A 24,492-nucleotide genomic window follows, 5' to 3' on the forward strand; every position below is an offset into this window, starting at 1 on the left:
ATATGGTATTTCTTTCCATTTATTTAGATCTTCTTCATTTTTGCTTTAATTTTTCTGGATGATCAGGTTAGTGACTTGATCTATTTTAAGCACCTAAAGCTATAATTTTTCCTCTAAGTACTACTTTAGCTGTACCCCATACATTTTTTTATTGAAAAATAATTTGCGTATTATAAAATTTATCCTCTTAGAGAATGGAATTCAGTGACCTTTAGTATATTAACCAAGTTGTACCACCATTACCACTATCCAGTTACAGAACATTTTAACACTCCAAAAAGAAAGCCCGTGCCCATGATAGTCACTTTCCATTTTCACATCCCCTGAGCCCTTAGCAACCAGTAATCTGCTTTCTGCCTCTCTGATTTGCCTATCCTGGAATTCCATATAAAAGGAATTATATAATATGTTGCCTTTTAGATTTTTTTTTTTTTTTAATTTTCAGATATAGATGGGGTCTCATTATATTGCTCAGGCTGGTCTTAAACTCCTGGCCTCAAGCTACCCTCCCACCTCAGCCTCACAAAGTGTAAGTGACCTTACCTGTCTTACATCTGGCTTCTTTCACTTACAATAGTATTTTCAAGGTTTGTCTACGCTGAAGTATTTACAAATACTTTATTTCTTTTTGTGGCTGAATAATATTCCATTGTATGATTATCACATTGTATTTCTCCATTTTTCAGTTGACTAAACGTTTGGGTTCTTTCTAATTTCTGTCTATGATGAATAATGCTGCTGTGAACATTTATGTACATTTTTATTACATTTTAAACAAATGTATAAACATCTGTATGCAAATTACTGTAAGAATTGCAGAGAGTTTTTATGCTCTATTTTAATTTTCATGCTCAGATATTTTCTAATTTCCCATGTGACTGACAGTGTCACCAAGGATGCTGAACTTCTATCCTACTCGAGATCTTTCTCATGAGTACTTGGGCTTATGAAAAGAGCTTGTGAATGTAAATTCCTCTTATGTCTGGTTTCCTTAGCTGTTTTAACACTTGTTTATTTGCCTTGTGACTTTAGCTCTCTGATAAGCCTAAGAAAACTTACTATTTTGTAGATCATCTAGAATTTCTCCCTTATTGTTGAGGTGAAAATAACATTCTCTTGCAGCTTCCCACATCCCAAGCACAAGTGGAATTCAGTGCATCTCCTAATACTGTGAACCAAAACACAAGATGGCCCATGTTTGTAGGCCTAGAGCAGTACTTTCCAATAGAACTTTCTATAATGATAGAAGTGTTTTGTATCTACTCTGTTTAATAAGATAGTCACTGGCCATATGTATATGGACATTTTTTTGTGTAAGTACTAGGTGCTTCACTATAATATAGGTAATAGAACTGAGTTTTACCCTTAAAATATTTGTCTAAAATATTTATTTCTTTTAAATCAATTAGGAAATGTTAACTTATTCTAGAAACAGAGGACCTCATAATTTGTGAGAATTATGTAAAGTTAATTCCCTAAGCCTAATCCATTACAAAAATATCTCTTTAGACTAGTCATCTGAATTCACTAAATTTCTGCTAGATTTGCTGAGTATAGAGGAAGAAAGCCGTTTGTAAATTCTGTTGGAATACAGTTTTTGTGCCATGTTTGGGCTACCGCTAGATTTTTGCCTTTTATTCCAGTTTACATTTTTCCAGTGTCGTTTTCTAGAAATTTTATAGTGTTGCACTTTACATTCATGTCTGTGATTCATTTTGAGTTATTTTCATGAAAAATATAAGATCTGTGTCTAGATTGATTTTTTTTTTTTTTTTATATGTGGGTGTCCAGCTGTTACAGCATCATTTGTTAAAAAGATTATTCTTTATGTATTGCCTTTTGTCAAAGGTCAGTTTACATTTATGGGGCTGTATTTCTGTGCTGTGTTCTGTTCTGCTGATCTGTTTGTTGTTTTCCCGTGCTGTCTTGATTACTATAGTTGTGTAATAAGTCTTGAAATCAGGTGTAGTATCAGGCTTGTTTCAGTATCATGTTGGCTAGTCTCAGTCTTTTGCCTTTCCATATAAACATTCAAATTGATTTGTTGATGTCCACAAAGTCACTTGCTGAGATTTTGATTGTGATCACATTGAATTTACAGATCAAGATGAGAAGGTTTGTTATCTTAACAACATTGTCCTCCAGTGTTATCTATAATAGTTTATTGATTCCAGTAATTTTCTTTCTGATTCTTTGGGGTCTTTTACATAGACAGTCATGTCATGCATGAAAAAAAGTCAGCTTCATTTCTTCCTTCTCAGTTTGTGTACTTCTTATTTTCTTTTCTTGTCTTACTGCATTTGCTAAGACTTCCGTTACAATGTGAATAGAAATGGTGAGAGAGGACAACTTTATCTTGTCCTGATCTCAGGGGGAAAACATAATTACTAATTTATTTCCAGACTCTGTTCTGTTCCATTGATCTACATGTCTATACCTACCTCATAAACATAGATCTAGAAGTCTGTACTGACCCGATTACTGTAACTTCATTGTACATTTTAAAATTGGGAAGTATTGTATTTTTATGTATTGATCATATATTCTGTGACCTTGCTAAACTTGCATGTTAAAATTTACTTTTTATATTCCTTAGGATTTGCTACACACAAGATCATGTTATCTTTAGAGACAGAGGGTCTTTGCTACTTTTTTCCTGAACTGTATACCTTTCATTTTTTTCCTTGCCTGGTTGTATTGACTGGAACCTCTAACGTCATGTTGGACAGGGTAGTTTTTCCTGCCCTATTTCCTGAAATAATTCTCATAGGATTGGTATTACTTCTTCCTTAATTGTTTGGCAGTATTTACCATTGAAGCCATGTGGACTAGGGAAGATTTTTAATATGAATTCAACTTTTTAATGGCATAGTTTTATTCTGATTTTCTATTTTTTCATGAGTAATTTGGTAATACGTATCTTTTTTAAAAAGTCTTTTTATTTTATCTAAGTGACCTAATTTGTAGGCAGAAATTGTTCATAATATTTCTTTATAAGTCTTTGGATTTCTGTACAATCTGTAGTGATGTCACCTTCCTTATCCCTGGTACTGATAATTTGTATCTTCTCTCCCTTCTTGATTAGTCTAGATAAAGCTTATCCAACTTTTGGTTTCACTGATTTTTTTTTTCCTTTACATTTTCAGTTGCATTGATTTCTTGGTCTTTGTTATTTCCTTCTAATTTGCATTTGGTTTACTCTTTTCTAGCTTTTTGAAGTTGAAGCTTAAGTTATTTTCTCCATTTCTACTTTTCTAGTATAACTATTTAAAATTATACTGGATTTACTTCTTTAACTGTATTCTCTGTATTTTAATATGTGGTGTTTTCATTGTCATGTGGTTGAATATTCTTCGAATTCAGTTTCTTTGACTCATGGGTTTTTTCTAAGCATGGTGTTTAATTTCCAAATATTTGGGATTTTCTTAGCATAGTTTTTTTGTTGATTTCTAATTCTGTTGTTGAAGACCATACTTTGCATAATTTGTCTTTTTAAGTGTATTGAGACTTGTTTTATGATCTAGCACAGAAGTCTGTGAAGTGTGGCCCATATGTAGGTTACCTGCTTTAGTAAATAAAATTTTACTGGAACACAGCCCTGGCCATTCATAAACATACTGCCTTTGGCTTCTTTTACACCAGAATGACAGAATTGCATAGTTGTGACAGATCTGGCTCGTAAGTGTAAATATTTACCATCTTGACTGTTTAAAACAAGATTGCTGTATCCTGGTCAAGCATGTTCTACATCCTGGACAGTAATCCACATGTGCTTGAAAAGAACATGTATTCTGCTGTTTGGAGGTTGCATTTCATAAATTAATGGTCAGGTCAAGTTGGTTGATATTGTCCAAATCTTCAGTATGCTCATTGTTTTTCTTTCAAGTTCTATCTTCAACAATATGGTTGGAGATTTCAATAACTGCCTCTCAGAAACTGTTTCTTCTTTTAGTTCTGTTAGTTCCTGCTTCATGTGTTCTAAGGATTTGTTTTAGGTCCCTGTACACTTAAAATTTTTACATTTTCCTGGTATATTGACCCTTTTATTATAGCGAAGTAGTTCTCTTTGTCTCTAGGAATGTTGTCTTAAAATCTGCTTTGTTTGATTGATTTGGTATGATTCTTGTTTCTATGGCTTATCTTTTTCTGTCCTTTAAAATCAAAGTATTTGTATCTCTGGATTTTAAAAGTTTCGTTGAGTGCATATGGTTAGATCTTGCTTTTTTATCCAGACTGACCATCTCTGCCTTTTTATTGGAGGTTTTAGTCGATTTACATTTAATGCAGGTTTTAAATATTATTTGATTTGCTCCTGCCATTTGCTGTCTTCTTTTGTGTTGAAATGCATTTTTAAGTATACCATTTTAATTCCCCTAATTGTTTAGCTGTTATTGCTATTTATGTATAACACTTGATGCAGAGAACGAATTATACATCTTAATATTACAGTCTACTTCTACTTAACATAATTCTGGTAAAATATAGCACCTTTGCTCCAACACAGCTTTATTTTTTTTCTCCTCTCCTCTGTGCTGTTAGTGTCATGTGTATTATATCTATGTATGTTATCTACCTAACAACACAGATTATATTCATATAATTTATACTTATTAAGAAAACAATCAAGAGAGTCTTCTATATACTCCATATTTACCATTTCCAGTATTCTTTATTCCGTCCCGTGATCTGAGTTTTCATTTGTTACAATTTCCTTTTAGCCTGAAGGATTTTCTTTAATATTTTTTCTAGAGCAAATCTGCTGTAATGGAATTTTTCAATTTTGCCTTCATTTGTCCCCCAATTTTTTTGAACTAGGGTAAAATTGACATAAAATGTATGTTTTAATCATTAAGTATATACTTTATTGGCATTAAGTACATTGATTATACAACTGTCACCACCATCCATCTCCAGAGCTCTTTATTTTGCAAAAATGAAACTCTATACACATTAAACAGTATCTCCCCTTTCTACCTTCCCCTCAGCGCCTGGCGCCACCATTCAAATTTCCCTCTATGATTTTGACTAAATACTTCACATAGGTGGGATCGTATAGTATTTGTCTTTTTGTGACTGGCTTGTTTCACTTAGCATAATGTCTTCGAGGTTTATCCATGTTGTAGCATGTCAGGATTTTCTTCCTTTTTAAGGTGGAATAATATTCCATTGTATGTATATACCATATTTTGCTTACTGATTCATCTGCAGATGAACACTTTTATGGTTTAGCTACTTTGAAAGTGGTTATACAAATCTCTTTCCAAGACCTTGCTTTTAATTATTTTGAGTATATACCTTGTAGTGGAATTGTTGGATCAAATGTCAATTCTATTTTAAAATTTTGACGTAATGCCAAACTGTTTTCCAGAACAGCAGTATCAATTTACATTCCCACCAACACTGCACAAAGGTTTAATTTTTCCGTGTTCTTGCCAACACATGTTATTTTCTGGTTCTTTTGATAGTAGCCATCCTAATGGGTGTGAGGTGGCATCTTGGAGTTTTATTTGTAGTTCCCTAATGAGTAGTAATGTTGAGCATATTTTCATATGCTTATTGCCCATTTGTAAAAGCCTACACCTTCTCCAGAGTATTCACAGTGACTTTCTAATTTCCTGTCATATATTTCTTCATATATGTGGTTGATTTTGAATGTCATAGTCTTCAGTATTTGGTTTCCAAAGTGGGGAAAAGCAGAAAAATGAAGGGGAAAGAAGTGCCAGCCCTTTAAATTCCCTGTCAGTCACTTCAGCCAGAGGAGGAGGGGCTTGCAACAATGGGGCCAAAGTGCAAGGGTGATCACTTCTTTGTCTGCTCTTCTGTGACAAAAAGCAGCAATCAGTGATCAGAGTGCAGAACCTCAATACTTGGAGGACAAGTTTCCTCACATCAGATTGATTCTGCCCGAGCAATTATTGTCTAGGTGGGGAGCTGATTTCTGTTGCTGCTTGTTTCACTATCTTCCCAGAATCCTCACCCGCCTTCCTTTTTGAAGGATAGTTGTATAAGAATGTATTAGGTTGGTGCAAAAGTAATTGTGGTTTTTCCCATTACTTTTAATGATACTTTTCTCTTTCATTTAACACTTGATAATTTTCTCTTTCATGTAACACTGTGAGTATGTCATACCACTGCCTTTTGTCAAAAATTTTTTTTTTCTGATGCAAAGTCAATCGTATCATTACTTCCCTGTGGGGTTTATTTTTTTCTTTCTCTTTTCAACTTTCCTCTGTCTTTATCTGCCCGTACTTTGCCTACAGTTTGTCTAGGTGTAGTTCTCTGTATTTATTATATTTGGTGGCTTCTTGGGTTTCATGGATCTGTAGATTAGTGCTTACGTTAGAATTTGGGAAGTCGTAATTGTTTCTTTAAATGTTTTTATCTGTCTGTCTTTGTAGCCTCTCCTTTCTTGAACTTCTCTGTTCTTTGGGTTGGATACTTTCTGTTGACCTATCTTCATGCTCACTAATTCTTCTGCCATCTCAAATTTGCTGTTAAGCCTACTTAATGAATTTTTTATTCCATTTATTACGCTTTTCAGCTCTAAAATTTCTAGTTCATTCTTATTTCTCACATGTATAGGAGAATATATATATATATATTCTATATGGAAATTTCTGTTATTATATTTTTCTTTAATTTTCTTAATATAGTATTCTTTAATTCCTTGAACATGCAACAGCTGTTTTAGAGTCTTTATCCTCTAACTCCAACATCTGGGCCCACTCACAATTAGCTTTTATCAACCATGTCCCCTTCCCCAAAACTACAAGACATGCAAAGAAATAAGAAAGTGTGACCCAAATTTGGACATAGTTTTGGGTTGGAACTTACCTGTGTTATTTTTTAAAATAGCTTATCTGAACATGCAATTTTCTTATTTCAAAGCTTCTACTACTGGACTCCTTAATATGTGTAAATGAAGACCAAATGGTGAGCATGACTTATTGTCTGGGAAAAAACTCAATCCGTATTTTTTCTCTGCTTTCACACCAAAACAATAATCATCAGTACAGAAGACTCATGTGACCTCAAAATATTTGGCGATTTCTCCCCATTGCCAAGCAGTTAATTCTGCTGCAGACACCAGCTGGTGTCCTCTAAATAATTTCTGACGCTGCCTACCTGGAGATAGCATGAGATCCCACAGGTTAGGGGCCTGTCCCCAAGACACCGTCCCAGCTTATGCCCCCAGACACCAGTTGTAAGTCCAGGCCTCTAGAACTTCTGATAGCCCAGCTGAAATTAGGGATTCCCATCACCCCCTCAAGGTTTTCTTTTGGACAGAGTCTCGCTCTATCCCCAGGCTGGAACGCAGTGGCACGATCTCGGGTCGCTTCTACCTCTACCTCCCGGGTTCAAGTGGTTCTCCTGCCTCAGCCTCCCGAGTAGCTGGGACCCCGCCACGCCACCATGCTCAGCTGATTTTTGAATTTTTGGTAGAGACTGGGTTTCATCATGTTGGCCAGGATGGTCTCGACCTCTTGACCTCGTGATCTTCCCGCCTCGGTCTCCCAAAGTGCTGGATTTACAGGCATAAGCCACCGGGCCCAGCCCCCCTTCACAGGTTTGATCGATGTGGTAGATCGGCCAACAGAACTCAAGGAAACACTTAGCTCAATTTATTGGCTTATTATGAAAGATATCCTAAATTATACAGATAAACAGCCCGATGAAGAGATACGTAGGACAAGATCTGGAAGAGTCCCAAGAGCAGGAGCTTCTGTTCTTAGGGAGTTGGGGTGCACCATCATCCTGGTACATGGATGAGTTCTTGATCACCTTCCTGTCAGCCTCCTTGTATTCAACTGTCTGGAAGTTCACCAGACCCTGTCCTTGGGCCTTTTATGGAGACTTTATTGGTTGTCCATGATTGAAGCATGGACACCCTTGTCAAAATGTGACTGGACAAAAAGAGTGTGACCTAAACTTAGCAAAGCCTATCTGTTCACATTCTTCTTGGCCTCTCTGTGCAGCATTCCTTCCTCCAGGTATGGGACAGAACCCTCTCTGAAATAGAGGGTCTTATGACCCAAAATCAAATTAGAGCCCTGCCAAGTGGAGAAGTGAAAAGTGAGTAGGAGAAGTTTAGAGAGAGATTCTGTAACAAGGGGAATTACAAGCCACGAACTGTGGACGAAAGTCCATATATCCTAATACCACACTTACAAAGTCCTAACTTTTCTCCTAAAGTCTTCTCAGTTCCTTCTGAGTGGCTCAGCTGTTTTCTGTTTTCGCAGGTGTTGCTATTTTCCCCTTTTCGTTATTGATCCCTCTCTCCTTGTTTATAATTCTTCAGTGCCTGCTTTGACATTTTGACCATTCTTTTACATAGATTTTGTTACTCTCATTTCTGTTTTCATAGCGCTTAGTTTCTGATACCTACCTCTATTATAGCACTTGATATATAGTACCTTTCATCAATCCTAAAATGTATACTTTCTCCACAGATTTTGATATCTCTGAAATTAGGATGTATGTTATGAGTGATGGCCATAGATTCTATGAAATGTGCTATATTGATTACTTGCTTTTCAATTTGCTTCCTCCTCTAGATTGTGAGCTTTTTGTGGGCTTAAAAATTTTAAATTCCACACCTCTACTTCTTCCATCTGTGCCTGCTACTGAATCCACTGTGGGTGGTTGATTGGATGCCTTGCATCTTTCCTGCTTTATTGCCCTCAGAGTTCTGCCCAAAACCACCACGTCAGTAAAGCTTCTGGTGATTTTATCCCAGCCAGAACTGCTTTCCTGACTTTGGCATTCAGGCTCTATAAGGACCTTTTGGTACTCAGTGTTTATACCCACCATAGGGCCTCTTTTATATTATGCTTTGACTCAAGTTCTTGCCTTTGTATCTTATCTCCCTAGTACAGGACTGAGTTATAGTTTGTGTCCAACATAGCCTAGCAAAGTTTTCTGTGTATTAGTAAATACTGAAAAATACGTTTCATTTACTTTTCTCTTTCAGCCAATTGGATTAAGTCTGAGGAAGTTTCAGGGTATGAACTATATTTAGTGGCTGTAAAATATGCCTTGGTTTTATTGTAATAGATTATAGCAGTCTGGGTTCAGTTAGGAGAGAGAGAAGTATTAATTATGATAAAAGAGTGACTAAAATAGAAGGAAACTCTCTATGGTATCCTGAGGCTGAGGGAGGGTACCCAAGAAAGGGCAAACTTGGAAGGTTTTCACACCTCATTGCATAGGGTGTGGTTCAGCGCATTGAACTGGTTTGGCACTGCTGAACAAGCAAAAGACCACTCTGGAATGTAGACACTTAAGGAGAAGGGGTGGGAGGTGGCCATGGTGACCTGTGGCATGGTATGTGGATATCAGTGAGGGCAAGAGACTTTGCAGAAAATGAAAAAAATGTAATTTGTTTTTTAAAAGATGATTCTTTTAAATAACATAACATGCATAACAGAGAATGAGAGCTATTCTTAAAATGTCTCAGTGTGCTGCTCAGTATTATAAACGCATATATTAAGTACGTCTGCATATCTGAATAACCACAGTACTTTAAAAAATAACCTTGACTTTTTGTAGCATGTGGTTAGCAAACATTTAACTTTTAAAAATTCCACAAGAGCATTTGTAAACATTTTTATCATATCAGTTGCTTTTATTTTTTAGGTAAAATCCGTAAAAACTGGGTCAGTTTTTTGGACAATGTGCTGCTGCTTATCCTATTTCTATATGGTAAGATTTCATATTTGAGACTACATGAAGTCTAATAGGTCTTTGGAGGTTAAAACAGTTGTCTTTTCCCCTGAAGTCTATAGGATTTTTATTTTGTTTAATGTAATCTTTCATTACTACCATCTGTTTTCCTTCTCCTACTCACAGGTCCTGTATACACATGCTTTGATGGAGAGGGCTAATATTTAACCCTCAAATAAAATATTTGCAGCAAGTGAAGCAAAATGTTTTCAAATGTACCACTTCAAAATACTTAAACGTTTTATTAAGAATTTTTTTTTAGGCCGGGTGCAGTGGCTCAAGCCTGTAATCCCAGCACTTTGGGAGGCCAAGATGGGCGGATCACGAGGTCAGGAGATCGAGACCATCCTGGCTAACATGGTGAAACTCCGTCTCTACTAAAAAAAATACAAAAAACTAGCCGGGCGAGGTGGCAGGCGCCTGTAGTCCCAGCTACTCGGGAGGCTGAGGCAGGAGAATGGCGTGAACCCGGGAGGCGGAGCTTGCAGTGAGCCCAGATCGCGCCACTGCACTCCAGCGTGGGTGACAGAGCGAGACTCCATCTCAAAAAAAAAAAAAAAAAAAAAGAATTTTTTTTAAATTTTAAAGATTATATTCATTATTTATTTATTTGAGACGGAGTTTTGCCCTGTTGCCCAGGCTGGAGTGCAGTGGCACAATCTCTGCTCACTGTAGCCTCTGCCTCCTGGTTCAAGCAATTCTCCTGCCTCAGCCTTCCGAGTAGCTGGGATTACAGGCGCCCGACACCATGCCTGGCTAATTTTTGTATTCTTAGTAGAGATGGGGTTTCACTATGTTGGCCAGGCTGGTCTTGAACACCTGACATGATCTGCCGGCCCTGGCCTCCCAAAGTTCTGGGATTACAGGCATGAGACACCACGCCTGGCCTATCATTTATTTTTTCAGAGAGAGTGTCTGTCTCTGTTATCCAATCTGGAGTGCAGTGGTACAGTCATAGCTCACTATAACCTTGAATTCCTGAACTTAAGTGATTCTCCCACCTCAGCCTCCCCAGCAGCCAGGACTACAAGTATGTGCCACCACGCCTGGCTAATTTTTAAAAATATTTTTTAGAGACAGATCCTCACTCTGTTGCCCAGACTGGTCTTAAGCTCCTGGCCTCAAGCAATCCTCCTACGTTAGCCTCCCAAAGCACTGGAATTATAGGCGAGAGCCGCTGTGCCTGTTTTAACTTTTTAATGACTTAAATTTAAATATTATTTTCTATTCTTCCTAGCTTTATTCATTTTATTATTATTATTTTTTATTTATTTATTTTTGAGGCAGAGTCTGGCTCTGTCGCTTAGGCTGGGAGTTCAGTGGTGCAATCTCGGCTCACTCTAACCTCTGCCTCCTGGGTTCAAGCTATTTCAAGCTATTCTCATGCCTCAGTCTCCCAAGTAGCTGAGATTACAGATGTGTGCCACTATGCCTGACTAATTTTTGTATTTTTAGTAGAGACAGGATTTTACCATGTTGATCAGGCTGGTCTCAAACTCCTGACCTCAAGTGATCTGCCTGTCTCAGCCTCCCAAAGTGCTGGGGTTACAGGTGTGAGCCACGGCACCCAGCCCCTAGCTTTATTTTTCAAATAGCTCTGACAAGTAAAATATTTTCCAAGTTAGATTGCATACTCAAAAAGAACAGGAAATTTTGCCTGTCATATATCGAGCATGGAACCACGTTTAGATGAAATAAGCTTTTACTTAGCACTCAATTTTAAATATGATACTAAAAATTAGTTTTTCTATATTGGAGTTGACTAGGTAACTGCTTAATGTTAAAATAATCTGAGTTTTTAACAGTCATTATCTAAACAGTTTAGTGAAGTGAACTTAGAGCAGAGAAATAAGAGTAATTGGAAGTCTTGTTGAAAAGGATAACCTAAGTAAAGAGTTAACTAAAAGGAGAGACTGAATGAGAAAAGGTTGTAGAAAGAATGTTCTTCTGGCCCATTTGCTTTCATTTCACTCCTTAAAGTAAATGAAGGAAAACTCTTAAAATGAATTTATGTGGGTCCGAAAAGAAATAAATCACTGTAGTTAAAGATCATGTATAAGATCAGCAAGTACTTTTCAGAAAATCAGATTTACTTTCAGATTGGTTTCAGCTTTTCTTTGTTCTCAAGTGAAGAGAGTAGGTAAGGTAGCATATTGATATTATACTCAGTTTTCAACCTTGATGTAGTAGATACCTAGAGTCATTACTGAAATAGTGGTCATATCCTCTAGGTTAACCTGTAAATTTACCTCCTTTTTTTTTTTTTTTTTTTTTTTTTGAGATGGAATTTGGCTCTTGTTGCCCAGGCTGGAGTGCAGTGGCACAATCTCGGCTCGGCACAATCTCGGCTCACCGCAATCTCTGCCTCCTGAGTTCAAGCGATTCTCCTGCCTCAGCCTCCCGAGTAGCTGGGATTATAGGCATGTGCCACCAGGCTCAACTCATTTTTGTATTTTTAGTAGAGACGGGGTTTCTGCATGTGGTCAGACTGGTCTCGAACTCCTGACTTCAGGTGATCTGCCTGCCTCAGCCTCCCAAAGTGGGATTACAGGCATGAGCCAATGTGCCCGGCTACCTACTTTTTTTTTTTTTTGTGAAACGGAGTCTCGCTCTGTCACCCAGGCTGGAGGGCAGTGGTGTGATCTCAGCTCACTGCAAGCTCCGCCTCCCGGGTTCACGCCATTCTCCTGCCTCGACCACCCGAGTAGCTGGGACTATGGGCGCCCGCCACCCCGCCCGGCTAATTTTTTGTATTTTTAGTAGAGACGGTGTTTCACCATGGTCTTGATCTCCTGACCTCGTGATCCGCCCACCTCAGCCTCCCAAAGTGCTGGGATTACAGGTGTGAGCCACCGCACCTGGCCCACCTATGTATTTTTTTAAACAGGTTTCTTAAGGTTGGGGTTCAATATTACCTCTTTATTATTCTTTCTCTTCTTTTCTACACCATAGCCTGTATAGTAGTCTTGTTCTGAAAATTAATGATAATTTGAGCTAATCTTTTTTTTCTTTTTAAACAAATGCCATAGAATATGTGCACCCAAGTTATCCGTGGCTCCTTTTAAGTGGTTAGAGCCTGGGGCACATTCTGGGTAGTTGTACTTAGCAATATCAAACTTGTTCTTTCAAATTTAGGCTTAAATTTTGAAAGTAATCAGAAGTCTTTCAGTTAGGACTGGCGCTCCATTAGAGTAACATTGTTTTTTGTGAAAAATACCTTGTGACCAAGGCAGAAAACTGATGTATGTGTGGAAAACTGATGGCAGTTCTCCACAAGGGGTTCTGAAATATTTTAGGTAAGAGCAGCGTTATTGGAATAGATGTGCTAGCATATATAGTCTGCTAACGTGACTGTTGATACAAATGAAACTTTCAAGCTCTAATTATTAGAGGACATCTGAGAGCTTTGATATTAACAAGAGCTTATTACCTATTATTTAGTGTACCAAAAAATTAATTCTATTGGTTGAGAATGGAGATTCTCTTTAGAATATTCATTAATGTAGACCAAAAACATCCTCAGTTTTTCTGGCTAAATAGTGTATATTATATAAGCCAAACAATAAAATGGGATCTTGCTTTGTATCAATCCGTTTTTAAGAAAAAAATTTATGCCCAGCTAGCACTTTTTTGAGAAATCTCAAAGCATATTCATGTCATCTGAACTATTTTTAGTTGTCAATCCTTTCATTGCTTTTACTCTCAGTGACCTTTCTTACAACAAATTTGTCATAAAAAGTGGGTGAAGTAAAAACTGTTTGTTATTTTCAAAATTTATGATCTATATCCTAAAACTCCTTCTCTATGACAGCCTGTTTACTGACAATTCACAAATTATAATACTCTCAGCTTTTCTATTAAATCTAATTTAATTTGAACATTTCTCCAGTGCATTTGGAAAAGCATATTGGATTTGTGGGATCGTTTTATTTTAATGATAAATAAAAATGAGGAATACGTTCTTCATAGGTTAGTAAGTTCTTATTTAAGCATTTCTCAAAATTGCTAAAATCTTCATGTTTATATTTGCTCATTGTATGTTTAGATTCCTAAATATTTTTAAAAAGTAAAAATAATAAATTTAACTTAGCACTTCTTTTCCTGTAGGTCTCTGCTTGGGGTGGTTATGTATTTATCATCAATCTTATTCCACTGCATGTATTTGTGTTGTTACTGATGCAGAGATACAGCAAAAGAGTCTACATAGGTAAGTAAGTTGATTTTTGACATCTGTCAGCTAAGAGATGCTTTGTATACATTCTTTTTATTGAAGAGATATTTCTATTTGGTCAATATTATGCATGAAAAGGTAAAAATAATTTTGTGTTCATTTTGCTGTTTATATTGATAAGAAGGTCAGACATTTTTATGTAAGTGCTTTGTCATCAACTTTTCCTTGATAAGTTGTTTTTTGGGGTTTTTTTGTTTTTTTTTTTTTGTAGAAATTAGTCTGGGTTTGATATTTGTCAGCACTTTTTCCTCCCCTTAATTTTGGGGAATGGGAATTTTTATCGTGAAAATCATTCACATTTTTTGTATTGAATTCAATTCACTAAGAGATTGACATCCTCAAAGTAAGCAGTTTAATAAGCTTTCAAAAGCTCTTTTTTGGATAATGTACTAATAGATTGAGTCTCTGTTGTCTCTAGAAAATGTTCATTTTTCTCTACAGGTTTTAAAACAATATTTTCACTGTGATGCTTAGCGGTAGATGATGTTTTCACCTTAGATCTCATTTTCCATGATAGGGTTAGAACTTTTATGGGTTGAAGGAATTAGAGAGCAATTGTGAACTGAAACCAGTGTCTTAGTAAAATAATACAATTCTATTATAATAATGTTGGAAAACAATAACACAAAGATAAATCTTAAGTTTATTTTCAAAAGCGTAGTAGCTTGGCTCAAAAGTTAACCATAGATTCATCATATGACTTTAACTTTTCTCAAAAGTTAACCATAGATTCGTCATATGACCAAGCAGTTCCACTCCTAGGTATTTACCCAAGAGAACCAAAAACATATATTCATACAAAAGCTTCTATGTGAATGTTCATAGCAGAGTTTATTGTGCATAATGGCCAAAAATGAAGACAACCCAAATGTCTATCAACTGTATGGAACCATAAAATATGGTATATTCATACAGTGGTGTATTATTAAGCCATGGAAAGGAATAAAATACTGATACATGCTACAACATGAACCTTGAAAACTTTATGCCATTATGTAAAAAAGCCAGACATAAAAGGCCACATAGTGTATGGTTCTGTTAGTGTGAAATGTCCAGAGTAGGCAAATCTGTAGAAACAGAAAGTAGAGTTTGTGGGAAATGTCCAGAACGGGCAGATCCATAGAAACAGAAAGTAGATTAGTGGTTGCCTGGGAATTTAGGAGGGGGAGAATAGTGGAGAGGAGAGGAGAGGCGTGGCTATTAATGGATATGGGATTTCTTTCGAGGATGAGGAAATATTTTAGAATTAGATAGTAGTGATGGTTACACAACCTTGTGAATATACCAAAAACCATTACTGGATAGGTTATTAAAAGATAAATTTTATAGTATATTAATTGTATCTCAACAACAACAAAAAAAGCATAGTATATTACATTTATAGCCATTTCAGCATATTTTTTTCATTGGATACTGTGAGGGTAGGTGCTATTATTCTCATTTTACAGATGTGGAAATAAGAGGAGACATAATAATTTGCTAAATATCATATAGCTAACTAATAATGGGGCTGAAGCTTGAACTCAGATTTTGGCTTTAAAGCCTATAATGAACCAGCCATAGTAGCTCACACCTCTTATCCCAGCTACTCAGGAGGCTGAGGCTGGAGTTCCACTTGAGTCCAGGAGTTCAAGGCTGCGTTGTGCTATGATCTTGCCACTGTACTCCAGCCTGGGTGACAGAAGGAGACCTGTCTGTGATTGCCTGAATGACTGAATGAATGGCCCATGATGCTAAAATCCACCAAATCTGTGTGCCTCTCGTATAAACAAATAACCTTACTGTTGAAATAAATAAACCTATGTATTTCTGTACCCCAAAAACACTATAAACAGTAGTTGGGATCCAGAAAGGAGAATAATAAATAATAGATTAAGCTTTTTTTAAAGTTAAAAGGTTACAGTGAAGGAACTAAGAGGGTGTTTTGTTGTTGCTTTAATTTTAAAAATCTGGAATCTTGGGAATTGAATGGTCAGAGGAATACAAGAGAGAGAAGACTGAGAAATACACTTTATGAAATGCCATTATTCAGGAAGAAGAGTCAAAGGAGATGTCAGAAGTAGTCCAATAAGCATATTGTTAAAATGGTCAGATGGAAGTGTATTCTACATAAAAGTTTAAAATTCAGGCAGTGTCCAACTCCCCTTTAACCTTAGCACCAAGATTTCAAAGGATTAGAATTTGAGAAAGGCCTTTGTATTTGGTAACTGGGATTTTTTTTTTTTTTTTTTTTTGATCATTCTGGAAAAATATGAAATTCATACTACTTTGGTTGACTCTTGAGAGTATTTTGAGAAGAAAGAAAAATAAAATGGGTTAGGGATGTATGTGTGTATAAAGCTAATGTTCATAATGTTCAAATTCTCCTCTCTACCCAACTTGTAATCTTTTACTTATAATTATCCGGGAGTATTTTGATGATTTCTAGTCTGCTTTCATAGGGTTTACTTGTAAATGGATGGAAAGTAGTATGATAGAGCAAGTGTTGCTCTTCCTTCATCCAGAGTGTGTCAGGATTTAAGTTCAATTTCTCCTAATTTAATGGTCTTACAACTATGGAAGCACTGTAAAGTGTTTGTATATAAAGTTCTTTGATTTTGGCACGTAACATCCTTTGTCTTTTGTTCTCCCTCCGCTTGAGCACAAATGTTTAGGTAAAAAAAATAATGATTGATAAATGTCAAACTCATAATTATATTAATTAAAAGTTTAGTTGTATTCTAAGCATTGAATTAAATGACTTGAATAATTATATATAATAAATATAATAATTATTTTAAATAATTATGAAAAAATTGTGTCCTCTTTGAGTAGATTTTTTGCATGTGTCATTAAAATCAATTGTAACACAACCACAGAAAACTGTCAGAGTTTATTCACATGTGGAAAAGGAGGCACATGGGAGGTAATGTGGATGTATAGTGGTAGAAGAGTGGCATGGGAAGTGAGCAAGGGAGGTGTAAGAAAAGCTGAGATGGGAGGCCGTCTCTACTTGAAATTTTGGGAGGAAAAATTTAATTTTCTGTTAAGAGATATTTTTGACTTGGTGAATTTCACTATGTTGGGAAGTAAATGTTTAAAAATTATGTTATGCATAGGATTCTACTGTTTTAAGAGGAACACCCAAACCTTATGTTGCATTTGTAGAAGGAATGGCTCTTGCAAGAAATCACAGTAAAACTGATGGGATGTGAAGTGATTTAAGCTTTCTAATTTGATTAAAGCTTATCATACTTTGTGTTCATGTCATAAGGAAATTATTAAAGATATGAAGACAAATATAGGGATATTTACTGTGGTATAAATTGTAATTGTGAAAATATGGAACTAACTTAAATGACCAATAGGGGAATGATTTTTTGATTGCAGTGTTGCCATATGGAATATTATGCAGCCTTTAAATTTAATCTTTTTGAGTTTTTGATGACATGGGAAAATGTTAATAAAAAACAGACAGTAAGGATTACCAGTGATTTTTTTTTTCATACTTCTTGCTGCTTTCCAAATTTTCTGCTTTCCAAATACATACAATGAGTATGTGTTAAGTTTATAATAAATGAGACTTGGTTTTTGGTTTATAGACATAGGAATTTTACCTCAAGGGCTGCATTAACTAGATTAGGTTAGTAATTTAAGCACAGAGAAGAAATCAATTTCTAATATTGATGAATGCTTTTGAAATGTCACTAGAACAGCTTGTTTATGGTATTGTCTATTTTTTCTGCAGTGATATGAGGAGAGTAACAGTTGTTTTTCATATTATGTCTAAAATGTATTTTTTGGATGATATTTGCTGGGAACCATCATTAAAAGTAAAGTTTTATAAACATACTACCTACTTTATTTCTGTACAGATTATTATGGGCATTATATATTTTGTGAATAAAGAAATAATCCAATTATTGAGTACATTAAAAGTAAAGCCAAATTATTAAGAGTCACATTTATACTTGGCAGCTGTAAACAGAACACAGCTAATGCTAGTTTAACTTAGAAAAAACAAACTTTAAAAAAATTGCATGTAAAAAATCTAGGATTAAAAAAAAAAAATTCCAGGATACAAGGGCTGGAAGCTCTGAAATTTATTTTGTCTAATTCTACCGTACTATTGAGGAAATTAAAGCAAATTTCACTCACCATATGTTCATTAAGTGTTGAAAAAATAAATACTGTCTTTTGTGCTAGCCATTATGATACAAAGATGAATTAAAAAACCTTCCTGTAAGGAGTGTATATTATACAATGTAATCAATTTAATAGCATATGATCAAAATGGAAATAGGGAAAAATTTGTGAAAATCAGTTTGGACTTTAACCATGTTCTTTTAAAAGTTTTGGAGCTAAGTCTTGATCTTGAGAAGACAGAATAGTCTAGAAGCAGACTTAAAATTTGTGGTAATGTAACCATAAATAAAAGGTACCATGACATTGAGGGTAAGAGTACATACTCCAGAGTCAATCTAGTAGGATTCAATTCTTGCTCCCTTACTACTGTGTAACTTTGGACAAATTACTGTCATTTGATGTCCTTAGGCCTTAATGTCCTCATTGGTCAAATAAAGACAATAATAGTTATTACCTTACAGATTGTCAAGGATTAATGAGTTATAGGTTAATGTATGAAAGGTGCTTAATAATAGATGAACACAAAAAAGTACTATTTAAGTGTTTGCTTTTGTTGTTGGTGTTAAAGTTATGGAGGAATAGCCAGATAGACAAAAGAGTTCAAGAGGGTAGGAGACATGATTACTGTATTAAGACTGAGGGCGTAAAACCCCAGTGTGAATCAAAGGAGTGTTCCTTCTTTTTTTTTTTTTTAAGTGAAAATAAACTTTCAGCTATTTTTGGTTTTGAGAAACATAATGGAGAAATAACACTTGTGTGTTATAAAGTGCAAAATAGCAATTAAAATATAACCTGTAATAGGTGTTTTTTTGATAATTTTAAAATTTGATAATAAATGTTGATATGGTTTGGCTATGTCCCCACCCTCTGTGTCCCCACCCAAATTTCATCTTGAATTGTAGCTCCCATAATTCCCATGTGTTGTGGGAGGAACCCAGTGGGAGATAATTGAATCATGGGGGTGGTTTCTCCCATACTGTTCCATGTAAGTCTCACGAGATCTGATGGTTTTATAAGGGGAAACCCTTTTCTCTTGGTTTTCGTTTCTCTCTTGCCTGCTGCCATGTAAGGTGTGCCTTTTACCTTCCACCAAGATTGTGAGGCCTCCCAGCCACGTGGAACTGTGATTCCATTAAAACTGTTTTTCTTTATGAATTAGCCAGTTTCAGGTCTTTATCAGCAGTGTGAGAACAGACTAATACAGTAAATTGGTACTGGTAGAGTGAAACACTGCCAAAAAGATACTCAGAAATGTGGAATCACTTTTGGAACTGGTTAACAGACAGATACTGGAACAGTTGGAGGGCTCAGGAGAAGACAGGAAAATGTGGGAAAGTTTGGAGCTTCCTAGAGACTTGTTGAATGGCTTTGACCACAATGCTCATAATGATGTGGACAATGAAATCTAGGCTGAGATGGTCTCAGATGGAGATGAGGAACTTTTTGGGAAATGGAGTAAAGGTGGGTCTTGGTATGTCTTAGCAAAGAGATGGGTGGCATTTTGCCCCTGCCCCAGAGATTTTTGGAACTTTGAACTCGAGGTAGATGATTTAGGGTATCTGGTGGAAGAAATTTCTAAGCACCAAAGTATTCAAAAGGTGACTTGGGTATTGTTAAAAAGCATTCCGTTTTTAAAAGGGAAACAGAGCATAAAAGTTTGGAAAATTTGCAGCCTGACAATGTGATGGAAAATTTGCCATCCAATGGAAAATGTGCAGGCTGACTGCGATAGAAAAGCAAAACCCATTCTCTGAGGAGAAATGGAAGCAGGCTGCAGAAATATGCATTAAGTAACAAAGAGCCGACTGATAATGCCTAGACAATGGGGGAAATGTCTCCAGGGCATGTCAGAGACCTTTGCAGCAGCCCCTCCCATCACAGGCCCAGAGGCGTAAGAGGAAAACCTGGTTTCATGGGCCAGGGCCAGGGCCCTCCCTGCTGTGTTTTGCCTAGGGACTTGGTGCCCTGTGTCCCAGCTGCTCTAACCGTGGCTAAAAGGGGTTAAAGTACAGCTCAGACCATGGCTTCAGAGGTTACAACCCCTAAACCTCAGCAGCTTCCACATGGTGTTGAGGTGCCCAGAAGTCAAGAATTGAGGTTTGGGAACCTCCACCTCGATTTCGGAGAATGTATGGAAGTGCCTGGATGTCCAGGTAGAAGTTTGCTGGAGGGGTGGGGCGGCTCTCAAAGAGAACCTTTGCTAGGGCAGTGGGGAAGGGAAATGTGGGCTTGAAGCCTCCGCACAAAGTCCCCACTGGGGCACTGCCAGGTGGAGCTGTGAGAAGAGAGCTACCGTCTTCCAGACCCCAGAGTGGTAGATTCACTGACAGCTTGCACCATGCGCCTGGAAAAGCTGCAGACACTCAATGCTAGCCCATGAAAGCAGCAAGGAGGGAGGCTGTACCCTGTAAAGCCACAGGGGCAGAGCTGCCCAAGACCGTAGAAACCCACCTCTTATATCAGCGTGACCTGGATGTGAGACATGGGGTCAAGAGAGATCATTTTGGAGCTTTAAGATTTGACTGCCCCACTGGATTTTGGACTTGCATGGGATCTTCAGCACCTTTATTTTGGCCCATTTCTCCCATTTGGGATGGGTGTATTTATCCAGTGCGTGTACCTCCATTGTATCTAGGAAGTAACTAACTTGCTTTTGATTTTACAGGCTCGTAGGCAGAAGGGACTTACCTTGTCTTGGATAAGACTTTGGACTCTTTACTTTTGTGTTAATGCTGAAATGAGTTAAGACTTTTGGGACTATTGGGGAGGCATGATTAGTTTTGAAATGTGAGGACATGAGATTTGGGAGGTGCTGGGGCAGAATATATGGTTTGGCTGTGTCCCCACCCAGATCTCATCTTGAATTATAGTTCTCATAATTCCCACATGTTGTGGAGAGACTCGGTGGGAAATGATGCATGGGAGTGGTTTTCCCCATACTCTTCTCCTGGTGGTGAATAATAACTCTCACAAGATCTGATGGTTTTGTACGGGGAAACTCCTTTCGCTTGGTTTTCATTTCTCTCTTGCATGCCACCTTGATTGTGAGGTCTCCTCAGCCACATGGAACTGTGAGCATTAAACCTCTTTTTCTTTATAAATTACCTAGTCTGAGATATGTCTTTATCAGCAGTGTGAGAACTGACTAATATAAATGTATATAATTGAATAAGTGTGTATAGTTGAAAAAGTCAAATACGTACATGGTTTATAGCAAATAAAATGTTGATTTCTTGTTTTTTGTTGTTTTTTGGGGGGGGGGTGTTGTTGTTGTTGTTTGTAGAAATGGTAGAGGAGATCTTGTCAAGTTGCCCAGGGTGATCTCGAACTCCTGGGGCTCAAGTGGTCCTCCCACCTCAGCCTTCCAAAGTGTTGGGATTACAGTCATGAATCACTGTGGTCAGCAGCATTTTATTTAATATAGCTAAGTTTTATTGCCACAAAATATTTGGGATTACACCCCATTATTTACAGTGATATTCAGTATGTAATTAAACAAGTAGTTTTGATGGTTTTGATCTAAGGTATTGAAAACAATAAGACACTGTACAGTTTTATGTTTGTGGCAGATAAAGTTTTATCAAGACAAGAGATTACTCTTCTACAGATGGAATGAATATATTACTTGCATTAATTGTTTTGCCTTTACTTTTTATTGTACCTTCAAGGTAAGTGAGCCAAGAGCAGACGGGCAAACAGGGGACTATAATAAGTACACTCCTCCCCCCCGCCATTTTTTCCATAGATTTTCATTTAAAATTAGAAGTTTCAGTGTTGGTTACATAAAGTGAGTTTTCAAGATGAGTGTTTGTAACAGGCATTGAAGCTAGTTATTGGGGAGAAGAGATGGGATTTTCCTTAGATCGGTTTACGGTATTTATGGATCTTTTTTGCAGCTTTGCCAGTGGATATTTTAGAGGTTATTGGGGTTGGGGGCAACTGAAAGTTCAAACACAAAGGGAAGATGGTATTACTTGCGCCACCTATGCTGCTGATACGACTCATTGTGTAGTTCACAAGGATTAGTCCTCCAGTATCTCCTTGTATTAAAACTCGGGATATTTAGAGCAAGGATCTCACCTATGTTGTAGCAATAATCATTGGCCTGATCAAAAAGGCTTTTTCAGTGAATAGAAACAGTCTTCATGTTCTACAAGCCAAAAAGATGTAATAAATCACTTGGTACTCTTATTATCTAGAAGAATAGACCTGAGTGAGATTTCCTTTAAAGGTCTATTCTTCCCATTGAGACATGTGTGTTTCATAGTCCGGAAGAATTAACTCCTGGATAGAAGTAGTTATGAATTCTTCGTGATATCAGTTAAATGATAGTAGTAGTCGACATTAAGAAAAGGATGTGTTGGCCAGGCGCATTGGATCACGAGGTCAAGAGATTGAGACCATCCTGGCCAACCTGGTGAAACCCCATCTCTACTTAAAATACAGAAATTAGCTGGGCTTGGTGGCGTGCACCTGTAGTCCTAGCTACTCTGGAGGCTGAGACGACAGGAGAGTTGCTTGAACCCGGGAGGCGGAGGTTGCAGTGAGCCGAGATCATAGCACTGCACTCCAGCCTGGCAACAGAAAGAGACTCTGTCTCAAGAAAAGAAAAGGGGGAAAGAAAGAAAGAAAGAGAGAGAGAGAAAGAAAGAAAAGGGTGTGTTGAGAAGAACCGAAACGTTTTCAGTGGTAGCATGACTTGTGGTGACAGGATTTGTGATATCCTGTGGTTTAAATCTTTTTTTATTTTGTGTTTGTTTCACTTTCTTCTTTATGAGTGAATTAAATTTGCTGGTAGTTGGTTTTTACTGCTTCTTGATTTTTTTAGGTATAGTCACTACTTAGCTCTAGAAGTTACTGAGGATCATTACCTAACACCTCTTAAGTTACATAAAAATTATATATTCCATGAGTTTTTCATAGTCTCCAAACACACCCACACACACACACACAGAGTACATTTGTAATTTCACTATATTTTAATATTATTTCATTAACCATTGCCAGAATTAAATGAATTGTTCCCACGTGGTAGAACTTAAACCAAGATGTTCTTTGTTTAGATTTGTTTTTTCCTGGCATATTATTTTTTTCATTTTAATTATCAGTACAAGATACACTTGCTGAGTTTTTTTGTTTTTTTTTGTTTTTTGGTTTTTGGTTTTTTTGTTTGTTTGTTTTGAGACAGAGTCTCACTCTGTCACTCAGGCTGGAGTGCAGTGGTGTAATCTTGGCTCAACTGCAACCTCTGCCTCCTGGGTTCAAGCAGTTCGCCTGCCTCAGCCTCCTGAGTGGCTGGGACTACAGGCGTATGCCACCACTCCTGGCTGATTTTTGTATTTTTAGTGGAGATGGGGTTTCACCGTGTTGGGCAGGCTGGTCTTGAACTCCCAAAGTGCTGGGATTACAGGCGGGAAACACTGCACCCAGCCACGCTTGCTGTTTTAAAAATGTTGTGATTAAGTATCTCTACTGAAGTGTTTTGAACAAGTAATTTCTTGCTGCTTTTACAAGTCTGGAGTTTGTAAAATAAAAGTTTCAGTGATTCATTCTCAACATAGTTTATAGTAAGCATTGTCCTTGGAAAAGAGAAATGATTTTTATCATTATGTATGCCTGTTGAGTTAATCATATACTTCTCCCTGCTGGTCAAGAAGAATCAGTGTTTTGTGTTTTTTTGTTGTTTTATTTTTTAATCCATGTTTCTTACTGTTCTTTACCCTGCATATCTACCAGAGTTCACATTAACCAAAAGTGATTACAAAGAAGTAAAATATCTTTAGTATTCAAAGCCTTCATAAGCCTTTAATCATATTTGTTTATAATAAAGCAAAATTGGTTGAATTTTAAAGTATTTACCCATTGTATTTCTTTTGGCTGATACTATTTTGGTTGAGAGAGAGCAAAGCAATTCAGAAATGCTAATGTGATTTAACATGGGTTAAAGTTAATGGGAATATAGTATTTGCATAACCTTTTCTAACTTTATTTACATAAAAACTATAATGATAACTTAAAAGTGTAAAGAGTATTGTCAACCTAAGCTGTAATGCCTTGTCAGAAAGAAGGTACTTAAAGATTGCTTTGGGGAACAGCAAACTTCTTCAATACTTAAAATTTCATTTAAATTTGAGTCAGATTTTTCAGTACCTTTTCTTTTACTTGAGCACATTAAGTCAAGGGCTATGGTATATTCTCTATATCAGTCTCATCCCACCCTTGGATATAAAATACTTCCAAGAATGTAGACATCTTTACGTTCTTTTGAGAAGATTATTATTCATCTGTCCCAGATTAGAGATTTTCTTTGGTTAAGAATAAACAAGAATAATAATATGTGTGTGTGTATATGTATATACATATCTTTCTAATGGTAATTTTTTATGCAATTTTTCTCACACATTGGAATTATG

General features: G+C 36.6%; 1 protein-coding gene across 2 annotated transcripts in view; it reads left to right on the forward strand.

Annotated features, from left to right (window-relative positions):
* Positions 1 to 24,492, forward strand: part of STT3B (STT3 oligosaccharyltransferase complex catalytic subunit B) — a 103,975-nt gene that overhangs the window by 52,888 nt on the left and 26,595 nt on the right. For both annotated transcript variants that reach the window (XM_031662888.1, XM_031662889.1), the window contains exons 4-5: positions 9,637 to 9,702; positions 13,831 to 13,930. In XM_031662888.1, the coding sequence (XP_031518748.1) occupies positions 9,637 to 9,702; positions 13,831 to 13,930 (166 nt within the window). The remainder of the gene's footprint in view (positions 1 to 9,636; positions 9,703 to 13,830; positions 13,931 to 24,492) is intronic.

Source organism: Papio anubis, chromosome 2, assembly GCF_008728515.1.
Source record: "Papio anubis isolate 15944 chromosome 2, Panubis1.0, whole genome shotgun sequence".
In the NCBI taxonomy this organism is placed as follows: Eukaryota; Metazoa; Chordata; class Mammalia; order Primates; family Cercopithecidae; genus Papio; species Papio anubis.